This window comes from Mobula hypostoma, chromosome 4, assembly GCF_963921235.1.
Source record: "Mobula hypostoma chromosome 4, sMobHyp1.1, whole genome shotgun sequence".
NCBI classification, from domain to species: domain Eukaryota; kingdom Metazoa; phylum Chordata; class Chondrichthyes; order Myliobatiformes; family Myliobatidae; genus Mobula; species Mobula hypostoma.
The window spans coordinates 200,137,656-200,159,977 of NC_086100.1; the positions used below are offsets into that span (position 1 = coordinate 200,137,656).

A 22,322-nucleotide genomic window follows, 5' to 3' on the forward strand; every position below is an offset into this window, starting at 1 on the left:
GGATATGTGGAATAAGACCATAAGACAAAGGAGCAGAAGTTGGCCATTCGGCCCATCGAGTCTGCTCTGCCATTTTATCATGAGCTGATCCATTCTCCCATCTAGTCCCACTCCCCCGCCTTCTCACCATAACCTTTGATGCCCTGGCTATTCAGATACCTATCGATCTCTGCCTTAAATACACCAATGACTTGGCCTCCACTGCTGCCCGTGGCAACAAATTCCATAGATTCACCACCCTCTGACTAAAAAAATTTCTTCGCATTTCTGTTCTGAATGGGCGCCCTTCAATCCTTAAGTCATGCCCTCTCGTACTAGACTCCCCCATCATGGGAAACAACTTTGCCACATCCACTCTGTCCATGCCTTTCAACATTCGAAATGTTTCTATGAGGTCTCCCCTCATTCTTCTAAACTCCAAAGAATGCAGCCCAAGAGCGGGCAAATGTTCCTCATATGTTAACCCTCTTATTCCCGGAATGCTCTGCCCCAGAAGACTGTAGAGGCCAAGTCTCTGGATGCTTTCAAGAAAGAGGTGGATAGAGCTCTTAAAGATAGCGGAATCAAAGGTTATGGGGATAAGGCAGGAACTGGATACTGATTGTGGATGATCAGCCATGATCACAGTGAATGGTGGTGCTGGCTCAAAGGGCTGAATGACCTACTCCTGCACCTATTGTCTATTGTCTATTGACTGGTCTGTAATCCGTGGGGTGTTTCAGACAGGGTTCAGGGCTTGGGTCCCAGTTATTCACAGTCAGTTACTTGCCTGAGGAGACCAAAAGTTTACCGAAATGGGAAAGTGAGTAGAGATGAGGGGCAAAGAGACTGCAAGGGGATAAAGACAATCACTGAGCGGACAACAGCAGGACAGATGGAGCCAGTGTAGAAAATGGGGAGAGAAACAGAAACACTGACCATTGTTTAAATAGTGAGGGACTGGGGAATGTTCACGTTCACAGGGACCTGGGTGACCTTGTTCACCGGTCACTGGCAGCCAACATGCACAGACTGCAGGCAGGTAAGATGGAAACGTTGGCCTTTAATGCAAGGGGATTTGAGGAATGATGACTCACTGTGACTATAGAGAGTCTCTGTGTGACTGCACCCAGGGTACTGGGGAAAGGGTTAGTGTCCTTGTCTGTAAAAGATGTAACTGGCACAGCGTGAGAGCATCAAAGCTTCATCTGACTGGTTCCTGGGATGGCAGCTCTGACTTACAGTGGAATGCAAAAGTTTGGGCTCCCCTGGTCAAAATTTCTGTTACTGTGAATAGCTAAGTAAAAGATGACCTGATTTCCAAAAGGCATAAAGTTAAAGATGACACATTTCTTTAATATCTTAAGTAAGATTATTTTTTTATTCCCATCTTTTACAGTTTCAAAATAACAAAAGTGGAAAAGGGCCAGATGCAAATGTTTGGGCACCTTGCATGGTCAGTACTTAGTAACACCTCCTTTGCAAGTATCACAGCTTGTAAATGCTTTTTGTAGCCAGCTAAGAGTCTTTCAGTTCTTGTTTGGGGGATTTTCGCCCATTCTTCCTTGCAAAAGGCCTCTAGTTCTGTGAGATTCTTGGGCTGTCTTGCATGCACTGCTCTTTTGCGGTCTATCCACAGATTTTCGATGATGTTTAGGTCAGGGGACTGTGAGGGCCATGGCAAAACCTTCAGCTTGTGCCTCTTGAGGTAGTCCATTGTGGATTTTGAGGTGTGTTTAGGATCATTATCCTGTTGTAGAAGCCATCCTCTTTTCATCTTCAGCTTTCTTACAGAAGGTGTGATGTTTGCTTCCAGTATTTGCTGTATTTAATTGAATTCATTCTTCCCTCTACCAGTAAATGTTCCCCATGCCACTGGCTGCAACACAAGCCCAAAGCATGGTCGATCCACCCCAGTGCGTAACAGTTGGAGAAGTACTCTTTTCATGCACCTTTTTTCCTCCAAATATACCTTTGCTCATTGCGGCCAGTAAGTTCAATTTTAACTTAATCAATTAAAGTCTAAACAAGTCTGATGCATTTGGAAACAAGTTCTGTGGACCAATGAAGTTAAAATAGAACTTTTCAGGACCTCTTGCCTTTTCCTACCTATATCATTGGTACCAATATGTACCACAACCTCTGGCTGTTCTCCCTCCCACTGCAGGATATCTTGGACACGATCTGAAACATCCCGGACCATTGCACCTGGGAGGCAAACTACTGTCTGGGTTTCTTTTCTGCGTCCACAGAATTGCCTCTCTGACCCCCTGACAAGAGTTCCCTATCACTACTGCCTTTCTCCTTTATTGACCATGAGGGCAGGACCATGAACGTAGGAATGAAACATTCCTTCTGCTCTGCTAATTATTTTGATGATTTGAGATTGGATTTGAATTTGAACACACTGTGATTTTCTCTGTCCAATCCCTAAGAAGACCGTTTCCCTTTGTCTCTCACCGAGTAACGCCATTTAAAGAGACTGAATGGTTGTATTATATGTCTTGTTCATTTCTTCCCTCACCACATCCCAGTCAATGTTCCAGCTTCCATCGATCTTTGCAGGCTTTGCTTTGTATACATCAGCAAACTGCTTATTGAAAGTGTAGAAAACCTTCTTCCAATAGGACGCTGCCTGTGCGGAAACTTCCTGTTGGATAATCCAGGATTTGTAGTAATCATTGACTGTTCGATAATCCTTGCAGGCATAGAATTTCTCATTTGTGTCTTTATTTCGGAATTTTGCATCACTTGTGACTGAAGCTGTGCAGATATCCATTGCAAGACGTTCACTGCCTGCCCATCGATACCCGTTGAGCCCTTCAGGTCTGTGCTGCTTACAGGAGTGTTGTGAGTGTACCGGGGTCTCTGAGTCACAGAAAACCCCACAGAAAGGACATTGCTTTGTACAATTGAATAACCCTTTGAACAACTCCTCCCTGGGTTTAATGGATAATTCTTCAATCGTTTCTTCGACATCCCAGTCTTTTACCTCACTGAGGAGATCCTGCTCCACCTCTTCAATACATGGCAGAATGGCTTCTGCACATTTCTTGCCATCACTGCCACTCTGAAACAGAACGAGTTTCATCTCATCTTTGGGCATCGAGATTCTTGTGCTAAACTTTTCAACAAACGTGTTTAGGAAACTCTGAGCATTTCCAGCAAAGTTCTGTTTCACTGCATCCTGAACAATGTCCTTAGCTTGCCCAGTGATCTCAGTGAGGATTTCTTTAGCCAGACGGGTAAATGTGCTCTCTCCATCGCGTTCTGTCTTGCAATGTTTAATAACTTGCTGATGGAGCCAGTCTTTGGCGAAATTCTCAAAGTCAGTGATGTACCAGAGATATTTATCAAATTCTTGTGTTTGTTTCAGGTGGACCAGGAGGGCCACAGTGAAGTTGTTGCGGAGACTGTAATTTCGCTCAGGGTCGTGTTTTCTCATATCATCCATGATTTTCACGCTGAGAGTCTTGAGGGTGGCGTCTCGGAGAGCTGGCAAGAAACAATATCGTGCAAATCGTTCTGCTTGTCTCTGGTTCTCATCCTGCTCTGTGTAAATATCCATGAAGAGATCAAAGTATTTACTCTTCATGTTTTCCAGTCTTCTCCGTGGGTCGTGTTTGTGGATGAACCTCCTGTGCATCTGCTGGAATCTTGGTACAGCGTAACCACACAGGTGAAGTTTAAACTCAGCCTTGAAAACCTCAGACATTGAAAAGTATTGATGTGAAATATTGTCAAGTTTTTCCTCTATCATTTTCAAAAGTTCAATGCAATATTTATTGTCATAATCCATATCTATTTTTGTGATGTCAGTGATCCAATGTATGCATTCATCCTCGATGGGCTTTGTAATCATTGCTGCTTCATCGAGATCTGATTTCAATCCGAATGGAATGAGTTTACCCGCCCCCTGTCTCCAACATGACACGTTGATGTGTTTCTCTTCAATGTGAAGGTACAGGGTCCCCAGTTTACAGAGATTTTCATGTTTCAGTCTTTCATTAATGACTCTCCCTTGAGTTTTTGTTTCCTCTCTGAGAAGATTTTCAATCTCTAGTTCGATGTTTCTTTCTCTACAGGGCTGATACTCCAGCTGAGAGAGTGTAACTTCCCACATCCTGTCAAATTCATTTTGCAATTCCCGTTCATCCAACACCCGATTTGCTGCTTTACACTTCCGTAAAAGCTCCTTGACCTGTTCTCCAATCTCCTTGTGAAAGTTATTCCAAATATTATCCACTCCCTGCAGTCCCACCCGTCTATTCACGGCATCTCTACATCTCTGCATTGAATCGTGCTGAAGTCGGCTGCATAAACTGGAGATACTGAGCTTAAATTCCTCTCTGTATTTCTCCATCAGATGCACGTTATCAGCCCCACTTTCATACAGAGCTTGTAGTTTATCCAGAGTGTCACTCTCCCTTTTGTTCATCTCTGTCCTGATCTCCCCCTCCAGATTATGGAGCAGTTCAGTGAGATCTCCTCTGGCATTGCTGATTCTGTTTTCAGCATCATTTCCCCAGGAGTGAGTGAATTTGTGGAGTTCCCACTCCCAGTCCTTGTACTTCACGGACAGGTGGTTGTAAGCCTCTGCAAACAGACTGTTCTGGAAGTTGAAAATGAAATTTTCATGTTTCACCTGCTCCCAAAGCCCAGCCATCCATTTGATAAAGTCCGGGATAGTGAAAGCTCCTTGGGATTTTCTCTGTTGGATTAGACACTGAATTAGGTTCTTCTTCAGTTGGGAGACGTGTTCACTGTAGCCGGTGCTGACTGCAGCCATTGGGGGTGTACCATGCCACAGACCAGGGATGTACCAGTTGTCCTTGTCAGCATCATAGTCCATCACATCACGGAACGTTACTCGGTCTACCTTCTCCAGCTTTGCTGCAGCAGCTGTCATCTTATCCAGCTGTTCCAGGAGTTTCTGACGGCCTCTCAGATTCTGATTGTGAGCACTCACATCGCCAACGTTCTGGTGCACAAATATGCACCTTAGCCCTTTTCCTGTCTCCCTCATGCGGATTAAGGAATGAACAACAATCTGTAAAGTATCTTTCATCTCTGACAGATTTTCCATCGCGATGTTTACCAATGTTAGGTTGCTTAATCCAACCACGAACGTTGCCAGCTCATTGTCATGCTCGTAGCTGTCTGTCAGTGTTGCGAGTTCTGGGGCTCTCAGCCCCTCTGTGTCAATGACCAGGATGAACTCACAGCCCAGCTCCTTGGCCAGGCTCCCTGTGACTTTGATCAACTGCATGTAGGCCCCTCGAGTACATCGGCCGCTGCTCACAGCAAACCGCAAACAGAACATTGTGTTGAGGAGTGTGGACTTGCCCGTGCTCTGAACTCCAATCACCGTCAGCACAAACACTCGGCAAGCTCTTCCCACTTTGTCAGCAACTTCTGTGAGTACGGCTCTGATCCATGGAATGGGAACGTTGGAAACATCTCCATCGATGAGTTCCAATGGGAACCCTTCCAGCAACAGTTCAGCAGCAACACCTGGGAACTGCGACACCTTTGGGTGGATCTGTGTCCTTCGGGTGACTTTGTGTCCTGTCACTGAAAGTTCATAAACCTGGCCAAGTTCCCTCATGAAATGCTTGAGTCCCAGGGAACTATCAGACATCTTCTGATCCAACTCCTTCAGTTCCTTCACCTTCTGTTTTGAGTCTTTGCACAGTTCTTTATAAATTCTACACAATCCTGCCATAACTTCCCGTGATTTACTGTCCAGCTCCAGCTTCAGCCACTGTAGGGAAATGGCTCTGTCAGCCCCACCATGACGGGTGAGGTGTTCAATGAACAGCCGCATCTCTTCCGACAGACTCTGTCTGAGCTGAGCTTCCCGGATTCTGTTCATCTCCTGGTCCAGTTCCTGGTTATACACTTCTGTGGTTTTGTCCCTACGGAGTTTCATCCGAGATTTCTCTTTTTCAATTTTGGACAACCCTTGCCAGGGCTCTCCATGGAAGGGCAACACTCTCCTTTTATACCCAGTAATGTCTCCCGAATCAAGTCTGTCCAGTATTTTGGTCAGTTCCTTGGCTCGTTGTATTTCAGGTTGACGTTCATCGACCTCAATCCCACTTTCCATCGCAATGTCAGCCATTTGCTCCAGGCTCAGCAAGGTCTGGTCCCTGTCCCTCATTAGAATTACTTGATTGATCTGATAACAAACTATCTCTGCAAGTTTAGCCTCATTTACATTTGCCCAAAGAATCCATTGTTGACGTTTTAACTTTAGATCTTTGAACAGTTTCTTTACCTGTTCACGAGTTATGTGTTGCTGATTGACTATGAGAAAGAGTTTTGCTGGTGATTGTGTGAGAGAGGTGAGGAATTCTCTTTCCTTCTCACCGATAACGTCAATGAAAATAAAAAGAGCAGCAGATACTTTCGCCAGAAACCGAGCATTTCCCTGGAAAGTTTCAGCATCACCTCGGAGGTTAATGAATGCAGCAGCCTCTGGGAAAATATCCGTGTTACTCTTCCCAGAAGGGAGATACCAGCTGATCTCAGCCATTCCATCGGATATCCTGCGGGGCACATTCCCACATTCCATCTCGGAGTGCAGGAAGATGTTCTGCTGCAGCTGTGCCTGACTCAGGGTGAGATTCAGGATTCGGGATTTGGACACTGTGCACCTTCCCAGTCTGAGGAAGGACACCGTTGGCATGGCTGCTGTCACGATGGGCACCTCCACAATGGGGCTGCTGTCTGTAGGAGAATGTGGGCACCATGTTTTAACAATGGGCCTCATGGCCCAGAGGAGAAGGGTGGCACCAGACCCTTCTGTGTGTCCCCTCACCCTGTCCATGGGGTGACTGTGTGAGTCTGGCATCAGAAAGGGTAATGCAAACTGGCACAGAGACATCTTCAGCATCAGTTCCTGCTGGAGAAAGTGGTCAGCACAGAGGAAAATGGCAGCAATGATATCCAGAGGATTCATCCCATCATCCTCTGGTCCCCTAACTTCAAAGAAATCACTGAAGTCTTCATCATCATCATCCTCACCGTCTGAGGACAGATGAGGTGGCCATTCGGGATTCCTCGCCAGTGAATTGGCTGAGAGGATCCTTCGGAGAAATCGCCAAGGAAGATCTTCTGCACGAGTTGGTTTGCTGTCGTCCAGTATATCCAGGGACACCTCCTGCACAGTCTGAAGAGACAGTTTGTGAGGATAATGATTCTGTAATCCCAAATCCTTTACAATTTGTGGGAGGCTGAGATTTTCAGACTCATTATTTCCAGCTGGTAAAATGCTCGTCATCGTCTCCAATATGCTCTGTGTTCTCCTGGAATCTGTGTTATCTTTCCCAGCGGTGGCGGGGGGTGGGCGGGTGTGTGCTTTGAAGATAGGTGTGAATTTCTGAAATTCCCAAGAAGGTAAAACTCCTTTCCAATGATTTATTGTTTTGACTCAATTCCTGTCCAGGATATTTGCTGTGCCTGATGTCCTATTGGAACACACAATTCCTATCCCAGGATCACAGGGCTGAATGGTTCCGTACCTCTGGCTGGTGATCCTCTGTCAGGACTCGTTGTCCTGGTACAGTGTGTACTGAGTAGTCAGTAGGGGATCACCACAGCAACCTAGAGATAGTCACCACAATTATACCTGGTTTGATGACACCACACCAGGAAGTCTGGGTACAAACTTGTCCTTAGTAAATGAATGATGCACTTTCTCTCGAGGGAGTGTAATAAAAATTCTGCAGAATTTTTTCCTGAGTTGATAGCAGAGAATCCTTGAAATAGTCAGCATGTCAGGCAGTATCTGTGGAGAGAGAAACAGGGTCAGTGTTTCAGGTCCATGTGTTGGTGACTCTGTCATTGCAGGGGAAGTTGAGTAGACCAGCCCTCTGTTCACTGGGGGTTAGAAGAATGAGATGTGATCTCACTGAAATGAGTACAGAGTTTAACATTGCTGGATACAGGGAGGATGTCCCACTGGGTAATGAGTCTAGGACCAGGGTACAGGCCGACTGTAAGGGGTGGGCAGTTCATGACCATGATGAGGTAAATGTCCAAGTCTCCACACAAACAGAACATAGAACCAGAACATTACAGCAAAGTGGAGGACCTGTTTTTCAAATTACCCAGCTCCCTAAAATCTCTTTTTAGAACCTCTTCACATTATCTACCTATACCATTGGTGCCAATTTGTACCAATAATGGCCACCATTTCATAGTTCCAACGACTGACCTGTGCTCCAAGTTCATCACACTTGTTCCAACTAGATCTTGCATTGAAGTGGACACAAATCAACCCATCCACTGACTGCAATTTTGCCCTGTCAACTTTGTGTCTTTCCTCACAGTCTCTCTACACGTTGCGTCTAACTGTACACCAACTGTCCCACCCTCTCACCTATTACTGTTGTTCCCATCACCCTTACGAATTAGTTTGAACCCTCCTCAACAACCTCCAGCAAACTAACTGGCGAGGATATCGGTCGCTCTCAAGTTCAGGTGTAACCCATCCTTTTGTTCTGGTTATGCCTTCCCCAGAAGATATCCCAATGATTCATGAATTTGCCGGGTGGGAGATCACAGAGTGAGTTGGAGACAGCTCATTGTGGATTTTATGCACCAGTTGTAAAAAACAACTGGGACCTGTTGGGACATGTCTGCTGAGTGCACAATTGTGTAGTGAGTTGGAGACAGTTCCTTGGGAACTTTACACACCAGGTTTAAAAAGCGACCAGAACTGTCGGAAGTGGGAAATTGCTTGAGTTATGAGTAACTCAGCAAGGGCCAATAAAAAGAAGCAAGATGCAATTGGAACAGCCATTGTGTGTGTGGGACAATGTTAGAGTGGTCAGGCTGTGGCTCAACAGGCTTTGCAAGATGAGGCAGTGGCTGGGGGTGCTGAGTCATTTGGAATTATTTAGTAGATTGTAGAACTTAAGCTTAAGAAACTGGAACCAAAGGTATAACAAGTGTAGGCAGGGTGGTAGTTCAGGCAGTGGAATGCTCCTCCTGTGGGATGTTGGATTGCGGAGATAACAATCTCCCTGTGACTATATCCACAGGAGGCACATCCTACTTCAGCTCCTGACTGACCAGGGCAAGGAACTGGAGCTGGAGTTAGATTTACTCAGGACAATCGAGGAGGCTGACAATCTCATGGATGAGACTTTTATTGAGGTGGTCACACCCAGAGTGCAGGCTTCAGATACGAGATGGGTGACCACCAGGAGGAGTAAAGAGAGCTGTCAGTCAGTGCAGGGTTCCCCTGTGACCTTTCCCCTCACAACAAGTGTAACCCTTTGGATAATGCTGTGGGGGTATGACCTATCAGGGCATAGCAGCAGCCAGGCCAGTGGCACTGTGGCAGAGTCTGAGATCACCGGGGAAGGGTACAGCCAGGAAGAGCGATAGGGATAGGAAACTCGATGGTTAATGGGACAGACAGGGGGTTCTGTGGCCAAGAAAAAGATGCCAGGATGGGGTGTTGCCTCCCAGGTGCTGGGGTCAAGGAGGTCTCAGAGTGGCTGCAGAATATTCTCAAGAGGGAGGGTGAGCAGCCAGAGATGGTGGTGCACATCTGTATCAATGATGTGGGTAGAGAGGGGGAGGAGGTCCTGTGCAGTGAGTACAGGGAGTTCAGGAAGAAGCTGCAGAGCAGCATCTCCAAGGAGCAATGTCTGCATTACTCCCAGTGCCACATGTTAGTCAGGGCAGGAATAGGAAGTCAGTACTGATGAATGAGTGGCTGAGGAACTGGTGCAGGGGGCAAGGGTTCAGATTCCTGGATCATTGAGATCGCTTCTGGGGAAGGTATGACCTGTACAAAAAGGACGGGTTACACTTGAACCTGAAGGAGACAAATATCCCTGTGGGCAGGTTACTAGAGCGGATGGGGAGGGTTTAAACTAATTTGGCAGAGGGATCGGAACTGTAGTCATGGAACTGAGGATGGGGCAGTTGGTAAAAAATTGCAGTCAGTGAAATGGGTTGAAGTATGTCTATTTTAGTGCAAGAAGTATCAAGGACAAGGGTGATGAACTTAGACCATGTGGGACAAAGAAATGTTACCAATTTCCAAGCACCTTAAAACTAAACTATGCTCCCTTTTGTTAGCCATTTCAGCCCTGGGAAAATTCATCTGGCTATCCACACAATAGACTCTTGATTCAGTGGGGATAACTTCCCTCAACCTCTCTCACCCCATCACTGAACAGTTCCCACAACCTACTTGCAAAGACTCTTCATCTCGTTTCCCGATATTTGTTGCTTATTTATTTTTATTATCATTTCTTCTTTATTCTGTTTCTGTACAGTTATTTTTTTGTTATTTGCACATTGGTTGTTTGTCCATCCTGCTGGGTCTTTCATTGATTCGATGATATTTCTTCAATTCCCATTGCTTTCTGCAAGGAGTTTGCATGTTCTCCCCATGACCATATGGGTTTTCTCGGGGTTTCCTCCAAAACTCCAAAGATGTACCTCTTGATGGGTTAATTGGTCATTGTAAATTGCCCTATGATTAGGCTAGGGTTAAATTTTAAGGATGAGGTTTTCAGTTGCTGACTGGAATGGCTCAAAAGGCCAGATGGGCCGATTCTACTTATTTGTCAGTCAATAATGAAAGAAAGAAAACTTTGAACTTTGACTGGAAAATTGCTAATGACACTGCACTCTTTAAGAAGGGAGAGAGGCAAAAGAAAGGAAATTATAAGCCAGTTAGCCTGACTTCAGTGATTGTAAAGATGTTTGATTTCATTATTAAGGATGAGGTTTTGGGGTATTTGGAAGCACATGATAAAGTAGGCCAAAGTCAGCATAGTTTCCTTCAGGAAAGATCTTGCCTGACAAATCTGTTGGAATTCTTTTAGGAAATAACAGGCAGGATAGACAAAGGAGAGTCAATGAATGTTGTTTACCTGGAGTTTCAGAAGGCTTTTCACAAGGTGCTACACATGAGGTTGCTTAATAAGATAAAAGCTTCTGGTGTTACAGGAAATATACAAACATGGAGAGAAGTCTGGCTGTTTGGCAGGAGGAAAAGCGTCGGAATAAAGGTGCTAGTGACTAGTTGTGTTTCATAGGAATTGGTATTCGGAACACTGCTTTTTACAGAAGTGATCAAGTTTGCAGACGATAAGAAGATAGGTGCAGGCAGTGTTGAGGAAGCGGGGGGTGTAGAAGGACTCAGATAGATTCAGAAAATGGTCAAAGCATTCAGAGATGGAATACTGTGTTAGAAAGTATATGGTCATGCACTTTGGTAGAAGGAATAAAGGTGTGACTATGTTCTAAATGAGGAGAAAATTTAAAAATACAGTATGCAAAGGGACAAGAACGAAAGGGTTAATGCAGGAGGAACTCTTGGCCTGTACTCACTGGAGTTTAGAGGAATGTGGAGAGGGGATCTCATTGAATGGAGGCCTATGTGGAGAAGATGTTTCCTACTTTGGGAAATGTAGGACTTGAGGCTACAGACTCTGAAATACAGGATTGTTTATTTAGAATCAAAATGAGGAGGAATTTCTTCAGCCAGAGAGAGGTGAATCTGTGGAATTCATTGCCACAGTCAGCTGTGGAGACCAAGTCACTGAGTGTATTTAAAGCTGAGTTTGATATGTTGTTGATTAGTCAGGGCATCAAGGGTTATGAGAAGAAGGCAGGAGAAAGGGGTTGACAGGGATAATAAATCAGCCATGACAGAATGGTTGAGCAGTCTCGATGGGCTGAATGGCCTAACTCTGTTCATCTGTTTTAAGATAGAGGGATCAGCAGTGGAAAGGGTGAACAGTTTCAAGTTTCTGGGTGTTAAAATTTTAGAGAATTTATACTTGGCTTAACACGTTGATGCAATTACAAAGAAAGCATGTTTGCATCGATACCTCGTTCGGAGTTTGAAGAGACTTGGTAAGTTTCCAAAGGCTCTCACTTTGACTTTCCAAAGTCTGCCAAACAGCCAGACTTCTCTCCATGTTTGTATATTTCCTGTAGCACCAGAAGCTTTTATCTTATTAAGCAGCCTCATGTGTAGCACCTTGTGAAAAGCCTTCTGAAACTCCAAGTAAGCAACATTCATTGACTCTCCTTTGTCTATCCTGCCTGTTATTTCCTAAAAGAATTCCAACAGATTTGTCAGGCAAGATTTTTCCTGAAGGAAACTATGCTGACTTTGGCATACTTTATCATGTACTTGCAAATACCCCACAAAACTTCCTCCTTAGTAATGAACTCGAACATCTTTACAATCACTGAAGTCAGGCTAACTGGCTTATAATTTCCTTTCTTTTGCCTCTCTCCCTTCTTAAAGAGTGCAGTGACATTTGCAGTTTTCCTGGAGAACATTCTGACTGGGTGCATCACCACCTGGTATGGAGAGGCCAATGACCAGGTTTGGAATAAACTGCAGGAAGTTGTAAACTCAGCCAGTGCCAACACGGGCACTAACCTCCCAATATCGAGGACATCTTCAAAAGGTGATGCCTCAGGAAGGCAGCGTCCATCATTACAGATCTTTACCATCTTCTCTTTACCACCATCAGTGAAGAGGTACAGGAGCCTGAAGACCAAAACTCAATGTTTCAGGAATAGCTTCTTTCACTCTACATCAGATTTCTGATCGGTCCATGAACACGACGTCACGATCTTGCTTTCTGAAGATTTAGTCAACCAATTCATAATTGGATTGATGGAAAGAAGCAGAGGGTGAGGAAAGGAACTAGAGGAAGGTGTTTCTTAGACTGGAGACCTGTGATGAGTGGAGTACCACAAGGATTGGTGCTGGGAGCTTTATTCATTATTTATACAAATGGAGATGTCAGGGGTAAGTTTTTTACTCAGAGAGTGGTGAGTGCGTGGAATGGGCTGCCGGCAGTGGTGGTGGAGGCGGATATGATAGGGTCTTTGAAGAGACTTTTGGATGGGTACATGGAGCTTCGAAAAATAGAGGGTTATGGGTAAGCCTAGTAATTTCTAAGGTAGGGACATGTACGGCACAACTTTGTGGGCCGAAGGGCCTGTAATGTGCTGTAGGTTTTCTATGTTTCTAGTCTAAACAATTTGACCATAAGACCAGATGACATAAGAGCAGATTGAAGCCAATATAGGGGACAGTGTGATGACATTCTGTAAGGATTCACTGTACATCCTTTCTGTGGAATATATAGTTATTCTCCAGGTTCCCCCATTTCCTCCTACAGTCCCAAGCCATACTGGGTAGGTTAATTGGTCATTGTAAATTGTCCTGTGATTAGGTTAGGAATAAATCCAAGGGTTTCGGGTATTACTAGGGTGACACAGCTGGAAGGGCTGGAAGGGTGTCTTCCTCGCTGAATATCAAAATAAATAAATAAAATAACAGGAACCTGTGGATCTCTGGGCAAAATGCAGGGAAATCGGACTGGCTCAGATGGGAATCTTGTTCTGAATGGACAAGTTGGTCCAGAGGCTCTATAACAATGATGCTGTGCAGATTCGGGGAATTAAGAAGGCAGCAGAGGTGAGTGAGGAGGACCTGGGGGAGAGACGTGGGACAGACCATTGCATATTTAGAGCCCACCTACCTTGTCGAGACCATTGGAAGAGCTGGAGGTGATGTCACCATTCAGGAAGTGATGTGTGTCAGTGGAAACAGCTGATTGGTGAGCAGCAAGGGTGGGCTGTTCACTGAAATAAAGATAAAGGCAGGGATGTTACATTGTAACAGGCAGTGTTTATCGATGAAGAACCTTGCTGGTGTAATCAATACATTCAATGAATGTGAGATGTATGTTCTCTGTCCAGGAGGAAGAGAGGGCCCAGTGCAAGGGTGTCCATGGCAGGAGAACTCAGCCCAGTGGAATGTTCCTGCTGCAATAGGTGGAAACCGGGGAAAGGAGCAACAGGAACGTTTGTGGGACCACAGCCGGAGAGGGAAAAGACAAGCACAGCTGTTGTGACAGGGGACTCGGCTGTAACGGGTGTAGACAGGCTTTTCACTGGGTGTAAACAAGCCTCTCAAATGGGATAACAAACAATCTGCTGTAGGAACTCAGCAGGTCAAGCAGCATCTGTGAGGGAAAGGAATTGTCAGTGTCAAGACCCAAAATGTCGAACATTGATCCCCACCCTCTCCCCCCCCCCAACACAGATACAGCCTGACTTGTTCAGATCCTCCAGCAGTTTGTTGTCACTCCAGATTCCAGTATCTGCTGTCTCTTCTGTCTCTATAAAGCTGTTGTCTCCCTGGTGCCAGGGGCAGGGATGTTTCCGATGTCTGCAGGACATCCTGAACAGGGAGGGAGTGGTGGTGGTACTTTATACAACCTTGAGATTCGTCTCCTTACAGGCAGCCACAGAAAAAGAAACACAAAGAATCCATCAAAACAAAAGAAAACTGTCAATGACCTGAATGTGCAGAAAAAAAAACAAATAAAAGTAAGCAATAGCATTGAGAAATTAAGTTGCTGAAGGTGAGTCTACAGAAGTCTGTTAGTTGCAACTACAGCCTCAGTTCAGTGTGAAGATGAGTAAACCTCACGGAACAGTGAGCTGAACCGGCCCCCACTCCCCCGACCCCCCAGTCCCCACCCCCCCACCCCCCCAGTCCCCACTCCCCCCATCCCCCAGTCTTCACATCACACAGTGCCAGAGGGCAACTTCTCCCAGACCATCGGCATAACAGTTTAAATTCTTCTTCCTTCTCATGCCTCCTCATTCTGTTATAAAGGAGCCTGGGGTCTCTGATCTACAGATACAGTCAAACTGAGCTTTGACCAGCGACCACTCCGAACATCATAAGTTTGCGAAGAGGAGTTTTCACTCAGGTCCATTGTCCAAGTAGAGACAGGCAGTGGCAGATTGCCGCAGCAAAATTGAGCTCTGACCAGCGAACAATCGGCGTTTGGGATTGATTAGCAACAGTAAATTAAAGGAAGGCAGGGGCAAGCAGAGCGGCCATCATTGGAGTGGGCAGAGTTAGAGTGGTGATTCTGAGGCTTCAGTGAAGAGAGGCTTCAGTCAGAGAAAGCAAAGGAAAGAAAGATGCAGGTAAAGTTGTTTTTACCCTTTCCTTCATTATATCTGCTCAGCCAGGACAGCAGAGATAACTGGCAGGACAGCTGAATGCTCCTCTTGTGGGATGTGTGAATGCAGGGAGATCTCCAGTGTCCCTGACAGCTACAACTGTGAGAAGTGCATCCGGCTGCAGCTTCGAACACTCTGCATTGAGGAGTTGGAGCTGGAACTGGATGAACTCTGGATCATTCAGGATGCTGAGGGGGTGATAGATTGGACACATAGAGAGGTAGTTACACCCAAGGTGCAGGACACAGGAAACTGGGTGACAGTCGGGAAGGGAAAGGGGGTTAAGGAGACAGTGCAGAGTAACCCCTGTGGCCACCCCGCTGAACAGGTATATCACTTTGGATACTGTCAGGAGGAGGGGGGAAGGGGTAGTGACCTAACAGAGGAGAGTCAGAGTGGTCGTGTCTCTGGCACTGAGTCTGCATCTGTGACTCAGAAGGGAAGAGGGGAGAAGAGGTACGCTGTGGTGATAGGGGACTCATTATTTAGGGGAACAGAAAGGAGGTTCTGTGGGTGGGAGTGAGATTCCCAGACGCTACATTACCTCTGGGTGCCAGAGTCTGGGACATCTGGGATCGGGTCTTCAGCATTCTTCAGTGGGAGGGTGAACAGCCAGATGTCGTGATCCTTGTAGGTACCAATGACATGGGCAGGACAGGTGACGAGGTTCTGCATAGGGATTTCAGGGAGTTGGGTGATAAATTAAAGGGCAGGACATGTAGGGTTGTGATGTCAGGATTGCTACCTGTGCTACATGACAGTGATGCCAGAAGTAGGAAGATTATACAGTTTAACATGTTGCTAAGAAGTTAGTGTAGGATGGATGGCATAAGCTTTTTGGAACATTGTGTAGAGTTCTCAGTAATATTAACTGTAATGTTAACTGTTAAGGCTAACAAAATGGCTTCTCTGTAGTGTTATAATGAAATGGCTTCTCTGTAGTGTTAACTGATGAGGTAATGGTTCTCTGTAGCTGCGATGATTGGGTTATAATTACAGATAACAGGGAACTAACCAGTGATGACCTGTTATGCTATCTTGCATGGTGGGAACCAAGAGAATTTGCAGTCTTTTCGGCAAGACAAGTGAAGAGGAAGGACAAGTGCGGGAGCGGCTGGAGGAACTCAGCAGGTCGAGCAGCATCCGTGGAAAAGATTGGTCGACGTTTCGGGCTGGAACCCTTCCTCAGGACTGTAGAGGGAGGGGGCAGAGGCCCTATGAAGAAGGTGGGGGGAGGGTGGGATGGACAAGGCTGGTAGGTTCCAGGTGAAAAACCAGTAAGGGGAAAGATAAAGGGGTGGGGGAGGGGAAGCAGGGAGGGGATAGGCAGGAAAGGTGAAGAAGGAATAGGGGAAAACACAATGGGTAGTAGAAGGAGATGGAACCATGAGGGAGGTGAGGTTTGTCTGATATTTTACGTTGTGGGCTTGTACTGGGGTGCATTACACAGCATCTATGCAAACGTGAGTACAGCAATTGGTAGGGCCTACGGCAGTTTCCCCTAGATGAATGTGAGTTGATAGAGTCGAGTGTGACATTTGGGGTCTCTTCCCAGGAAGGTGGGATCTGCACCGAAGGGATGGTTTGCACCTGAACTGGAGGGGGACTAATATCCTAGCGGGAAGGTTTGAAAATGCTGCATGGTGGGGTTTAAACTAGAGGTACAGGGGGAAGGGAATCAGAATGCCAGAACAGGTAGTGGAGGTTGTGGAGAGAGATGTTGTTAAGACTTCAGACAAAGTCAGGAATCAAAAGGTTGAGCATGGTGTGACTAGTGTCCTGAGCTGTGTGTATTTCAATGCAAGAGTACCGTAGGAAAGGGTATGGATCGTCACCTTGTCGCCATTAGTAAGACTGGGTTGCAAGAGGGACATGACTGGCAGCTCAATATTCTGGAGTTCCGTTGTTTTAGACGTGATGAAGTTGGAGGGATTACAGGAGGAAGGGTGGTGTTAGTAGTCAGGGAAAAGGTCACAGCAGTGCTCCATCAGAACAGACTGGAGAACTTGTCTAATGAGGTGTTACTCACTTTGAACTACCTTACTTTCCATTTTCTATTTTCTATTTATGATTTATAATTTAAATTTTTAATACTTACTATCGATTTGTACTCCAGGGAGCGGGAAACGCAGAATCAAATATCACTGTGATGATTGTACATTCTAGTATCAATTGTTTGGTGACAACGAAGTATGAAGTTATGGGTGGAACTGAGAAATAAGAAAGCTATGAGCACACTAATCAGTCTATATTACAGACTCCCAATAGCCCTACAGATTTAGAGGAACAAATTTGTGGAGAGATCACAGCTGTTACATGAAACACAAGGTTGTTATAGAAGGTGATTTTAACTTTCCACATATTGTTTGTGAATCCCATACTGTAAAAGGACTAGATGGGATAGAGTTTGTCAAATGTGTTCAGGAAAGTTTACTTCATAGAAGTCCCAATGAGGGATGATGCAATACTGGATCTGTTATGAGGGAATGAGACAGGACAGGTGACAAAGTCTGTGTAGGGTAACACTTTGCATCAGTGACCACAATGCCATGAGTTTCAAAGATAGGTCTGGTCTGTACGTTGAGATTCTAAATTGGAGAAAGGCCAATGTTCATGGTATCAGAGAGGATCTGGCAAGTGTGGATTGGGACAGGCTGTTTTCTGGCAAAGGTGAACTTGCAAAGTGAGAGGCCACTTTCAAGACTTTTCAAGAGATTCTAAGGTCCTGGTTGAGAAGAAAAGGAGGTGCCCAGCAGGTGTAGGCAGGTAGGAACAAATGAGGTGCTTATGGAGTACAAGAAATGTGAGAGAACGTTGAAGTAAGAAATCAGGAAACTAAAGAAGGCATGAGGTTGCTCTAGCAGACAAAGTGAAGGAGAATTGTGGGAAATTCTGCAGCTATGTTAAGTGCAAAAGGATTGCAAGGGACAAAGCAACACGCACAACATGCTGAAGGAGTTCAGCAGGTCAGGCAGCATCCGTGGAAATGAACAGTCAACGTTTCGGGCCGAGGCCCTTCGTCAGGACTGAAGAGGGAGGCGGCAGGGGCCCTATGAAGAAGGTCGGGAGAGGGTGGGAAGGAGAAGGCTGGTAGGTTCCAGGTGAAAAATCAGTAAGGGGAAAGATAAAGGGGTGGAGGAGGGGAAGCAGGGAGGGGATAGGCAGGAAAGGTGAAGAAGGCATAGGGGAAAGCACAATGGGTAGTATAAGGAGGCGGAACCATGAGGGAGGTTATAGGCAGTTGGAGGATGGGCCAAAGTGAACTAGAGATAGAGGAAGAGAGGGGGAGGGAATTACCAGAAGTTGGAGAATTCAATGTTCATGCCAAGGGGCTGGAGACTACCCAGATGGTATATGAGGTGTTGCTCCTCCAACCTGAGTTTAGCCTCATCATGGCAGTAGAGGAGGCCATGTATGGACATATCTGAATGGGAATGGGAAGCAGAGTTGAAGTGGGTGGCTACTGGGAGATCCTGTCTGTTGTGGCGGATGGAGTGGAGGTGCTCGATGAAGCGGTCCCCCAATCTGCGTCGGGTTTCACCGATGTAGAGGAGGCCACACCGGGAGCACCGAATGCAATAGGTGACCCCAACAGACTCACAAGTGAAGTGTTGCCTCACCTGGAAGGACTGTTTGTGGCCCTGAATGGTGCCAAGAGAGGAGGTGTAGGGACAGGTGTAGCACTTACGCTTACAGGGATAAGTGCCGGGTGGGAGATCCGTGGGGAGGGACCGATCCCTGCAGAAAGTGGAGAGGGTTGGAGAGGGAAAGATGTGCTTAGTGGTGGGGTCCTGTTGAAGGTGGCGGAAGTTGCGGAGGATAATGTGCTGGATCCGGAGGGTGCTGGGCTGGTAGGTGAGGACAAGGGGAACTCTGTCCCTGTTGTGTTGACGGGAGGATGGGGTGAGGGCTGAAGTGTGGGAAATGGAGGAGATGTGGGTGGGGCATCATTGATGACAGCAGAAGGGAAACCATGATCCTTAAAGAAAGAGGACATTTGAGATGTCCTAGAATGGGAAGCCTCATCCTGGGAGCAGATGTGGTGGAGACGGAGGACCTCAGAGTACTGAAATGTTTCGTTTATCCAGTTATGTTATATGCCTCAGAATGTTGGACAATGCCTAGTAACATAAGGAAACGAATTGTAGCAGCACAGATGTGGTTTTTGAGGAGGATGCAAAGAATATTATGGATGAAACGAATATCTAATGAGGATGTCATGAACAGAGCAAACACAAAAAGAGAAATATTGTATGAGATAATGAAAAGGCAACGTGACTTCATTGGGAATGTGATTAGGAAAGAGGGGTTAGAATGCACGGTAATTATGGAAAAGATGAAGGGAAGAAAGCAAGAGGAAGACAAAGACAAATGATGATGGAGACAGCAGCCAGAGAACTGGGAATGAATCCCAATGAACTGATCCACTTGACCCAAAACAGGAGTGTGTGGGCCATGGCAGTCAAAGCTCAAACTGGGCACGGCACCTGTTAATGATGATGAGTTATGAGAGTCAATGGGCTTATAGAAGATGTCAGTGGACAGTCTGTCTCCAGAGATGGAGACCAAGAGATCGAGAAAGGGGAGAGAAGTGTCCAAGATGGACCAAGTGAATTTGAGGGCTGGGTGGAAGTTAGAAGCAAAGTCGATGAAATTGACGAGCTCAGTATGGGTGCAGGAAGCAGCACCAATGTAGTCAACAATGTAGCGAAGGAAAAGTTGGGGAGCAGTACCAGTATAGGTTTGGAGCAGAGACTATTCCACATAACCAACGAAGAGGCAGGCATAGCTGGGGCCCATGTGAGTTCCCATAGCTGCACCCTTGGTCTGAAGAAAGTGGGAAGAGCCAAAAGAGAAGCTATTAAGTGTGAGTAGCAGTTCCGCCAACCGGAGGAGGGTGCTGGTGGTGGGGAACTGGTGAGGTCTACTGTCCAGAAAGTAGTGGAGGGCTTTGAGGCCTTCTTGATGGGGAATGGAAGTGTATAAGGATTGGACATTCATAGTGAAAGTGAAGGGGTCGGGACCAGGGAACTGGAAGTTATTGAAGAGGTGGAGGGCATGGGATGTATCCCGGATGCTGGTGGGGAGGGACTGAACTATGGGTGACAAAATGGAGTCCAGGTAGGCAGATACAAGTTCAGTGGGACAGGAGCAGGCAGAAACTATGGGACTACCGGGACAGTCAGGCTTGTGTATCTTGGGGAGGAGGTAAAACCGAGCAGTGCAGGGTGTGGGAATAATGTGTTTAGCGGCTGAGGATGGAAGGTCTCCGGAGTTGATGAGGCCGGTGATGGGAGACAATGGTTTGATGTTTTTTGGTGGGGTCCTGATCCAGGGGTAAGTAAGAAGAGGTGTCAGAGAGCTGCCTTTTGGCCTCAGTGAGGTAGAGGTCTGTCCGTCCGCCAGACTACTGCGGCATCACCTTTGTCTGCGGGTTTGATGGTGAGGTTGCAAGGGACAAAACTGGTCTTCTGGAAGATCAGAATGATAATCCAGACGTGGAACCAAAAGAGATGGGGGAGAACAAAAATGGAATTTTGGTACTTGCGTTTACTCAGGAGAAGGAGACAGAGTCTATAGAAGTGAAACAAAACAGCATCGAGTTCATGGACCCTGTACAGATTACAGAGCAGGAGGTGTTTGCTAATTTGAGGCAAATTAAGGTGGATAAATCCCCAGGGACTGACAAGGTGTTCCCTTGGGGACTTCCGCCTGTAGCTCAGTGGAGTAATACATAAATTTTGTGACTGCCTTTAATTCCTCCTTTTCCCCAGTCTAAACTTTGAATTGTTTAACTTTTATTTTCTGGATCTTGGAGGGAAATAGTGGTCATTATGTTGTATCTTTTAAGAAGTGGAAAACAGCTTTTTGAATCCAGCAATAGAAAGGGAAAAACTTAGAAAGAAAAATCAGAAGATATGCCTGTCTGGGCTGAGCGTTTGGAACGTGCATTGATGGGACTCGACAACAAAATGGACAATAATACTTCTGAGTTGAAGTCGTTCCGACAGAGTTTACAGACTATTGAGGAAAATATTGTTTCCTTGAATACTGAGTTTAAAGAATCGAAACGTCAGATTGTGGATATTTCAACCCGATTGGAACAGGCTCAAGGCAAAATTGTCGATTTAGACGCAAGATTGCGTAGGAATAACATTCGTACTGTGGGTCTTCAAGGAGGCTCCGAGAATGGGAATTTGTTGGATTATTCTGCCAATTTCTTTCAAACTCTGTTTCCGGATATTCTATCTCAGCCTCCCGATATTGAAAGAGCTCACAGAATTTTCACTTCGTCAGATAAAGCTCGACCAATTTTAGTCAACTTTCTTCGCTTTAAGGTTAAAGATCGAATCATAAAATGTGCAAGAAAACAGAAAGTTTTAAAATTTAACGGTTCTGAGATCCGTTTTTATGAGGATTATCCACGGGAAATTATGAAACAACGGATCAAATTCATATCGGTCATGAAGATTGCTCACGAAAAAAGACTCTTTCTATCCCTGAGATATCCAGCGAGATTAAAGTTATTTCCTAAAGACTTTACCCCTCGTGTCTTCTTGGATCCCCAAGCGGCATCGGACTGTGTCAACTCTATTGTGGAATCGGCTGATGTATGAAGGATATCAGAGTTGCTGAATAATTTTCTGAAAGAAAACAGGCTTTGAAGATTTCTGTATGCTGAAGATATCCTTTGATCGATGGATTTCTTAAAGAGTAGGTGATCTTCTTGGTTTGACTAAAGAATGACTTTTTTTTTGAAGGCTGTTTAGTATACGGAGTGAATTAATACAGCGGATAGATTGTTAACTGGTTTGATTATCTGTTTCTATTTTTCTTTTTCTTTATTAATTAACTGATAGTTTGCTTACAGTTTATATAGACTTTTTTCTTATATTATGGAGTGTTTAGTAATAGATAATTAGCTTTAGTTCTTTTGTTAAATAAGGTAGTAAGTTAAAGAATAATGGCTCTGCTTTTCTCTCTTTGGAGATTAAACTGGGTTAATAGTATCGCTTTGGCGTCCTTAGAGACTGTTTTCGCATTCCCTCAGCTCATTTTCAATGATTAAGTATAAACATTTTTTTTCTTTGCTGTGCTTGCTTATCTTAAGGTTACATATTTTCTTTGTTGAGGGAGGGGGGAATTGGGAGAAAAAACTTTTAATCATTATTTAAATTGAGCGGCACGCGGAATTCCGTTCTTATGCTTTTCTTCTTGGGGATGCGTTCCGGCTGTTTCTCTCTTTTGCCGGATTTCCTTCTCTGGGGATGGTGGGAGGTTTGGGGGTATTTTTGTAT

The 22,322-nt window shown here is 45.5% G+C and overlaps 1 protein-coding gene and 1 long non-coding RNA gene across 2 annotated transcripts in view; both read right to left on the reverse strand.

The window, feature by feature from the left end:
- Positions 1-1,410: 1,410 nt before the first annotated feature.
- On the reverse strand, positions 1,411-7,306 carry LOC134345029 (up-regulator of cell proliferation-like). Its single transcript, XM_063045163.1, has one exon. The coding sequence runs from the start codon at positions 7,262-7,264 to the stop codon at positions 2,453-2,455; it is 4,812 nt and encodes a 1,603-aa protein (XP_062901233.1). The 5' UTR covers positions 7,265-7,306; the 3' UTR covers positions 1,411-2,452.
- Positions 7,307-7,423: 117 nt separating this feature from the next.
- Positions 7,424-22,322, reverse strand: part of LOC134345030 (uncharacterized) — a 33,158-nt gene continuing 18,259 nt past the window's right edge. The window contains exons 2-3 of the long non-coding RNA XR_010017596.1: positions 13,524-13,626; positions 7,424-7,771 (exon numbers count right to left, since the gene is read on the reverse strand). This is a non-coding gene — a long non-coding RNA (uncharacterized LOC134345030). The remainder of the gene's footprint in view (positions 7,772-13,523; positions 13,627-22,322) is intronic.

Coding starts and splice junctions, on each gene's coding strand:
- LOC134345029 (XM_063045163.1), bottom strand. CDS start 7,264: ATGACGAGCATTTTACCAGCTGGAAATAATGAGTCTGAAAATCTCAGC.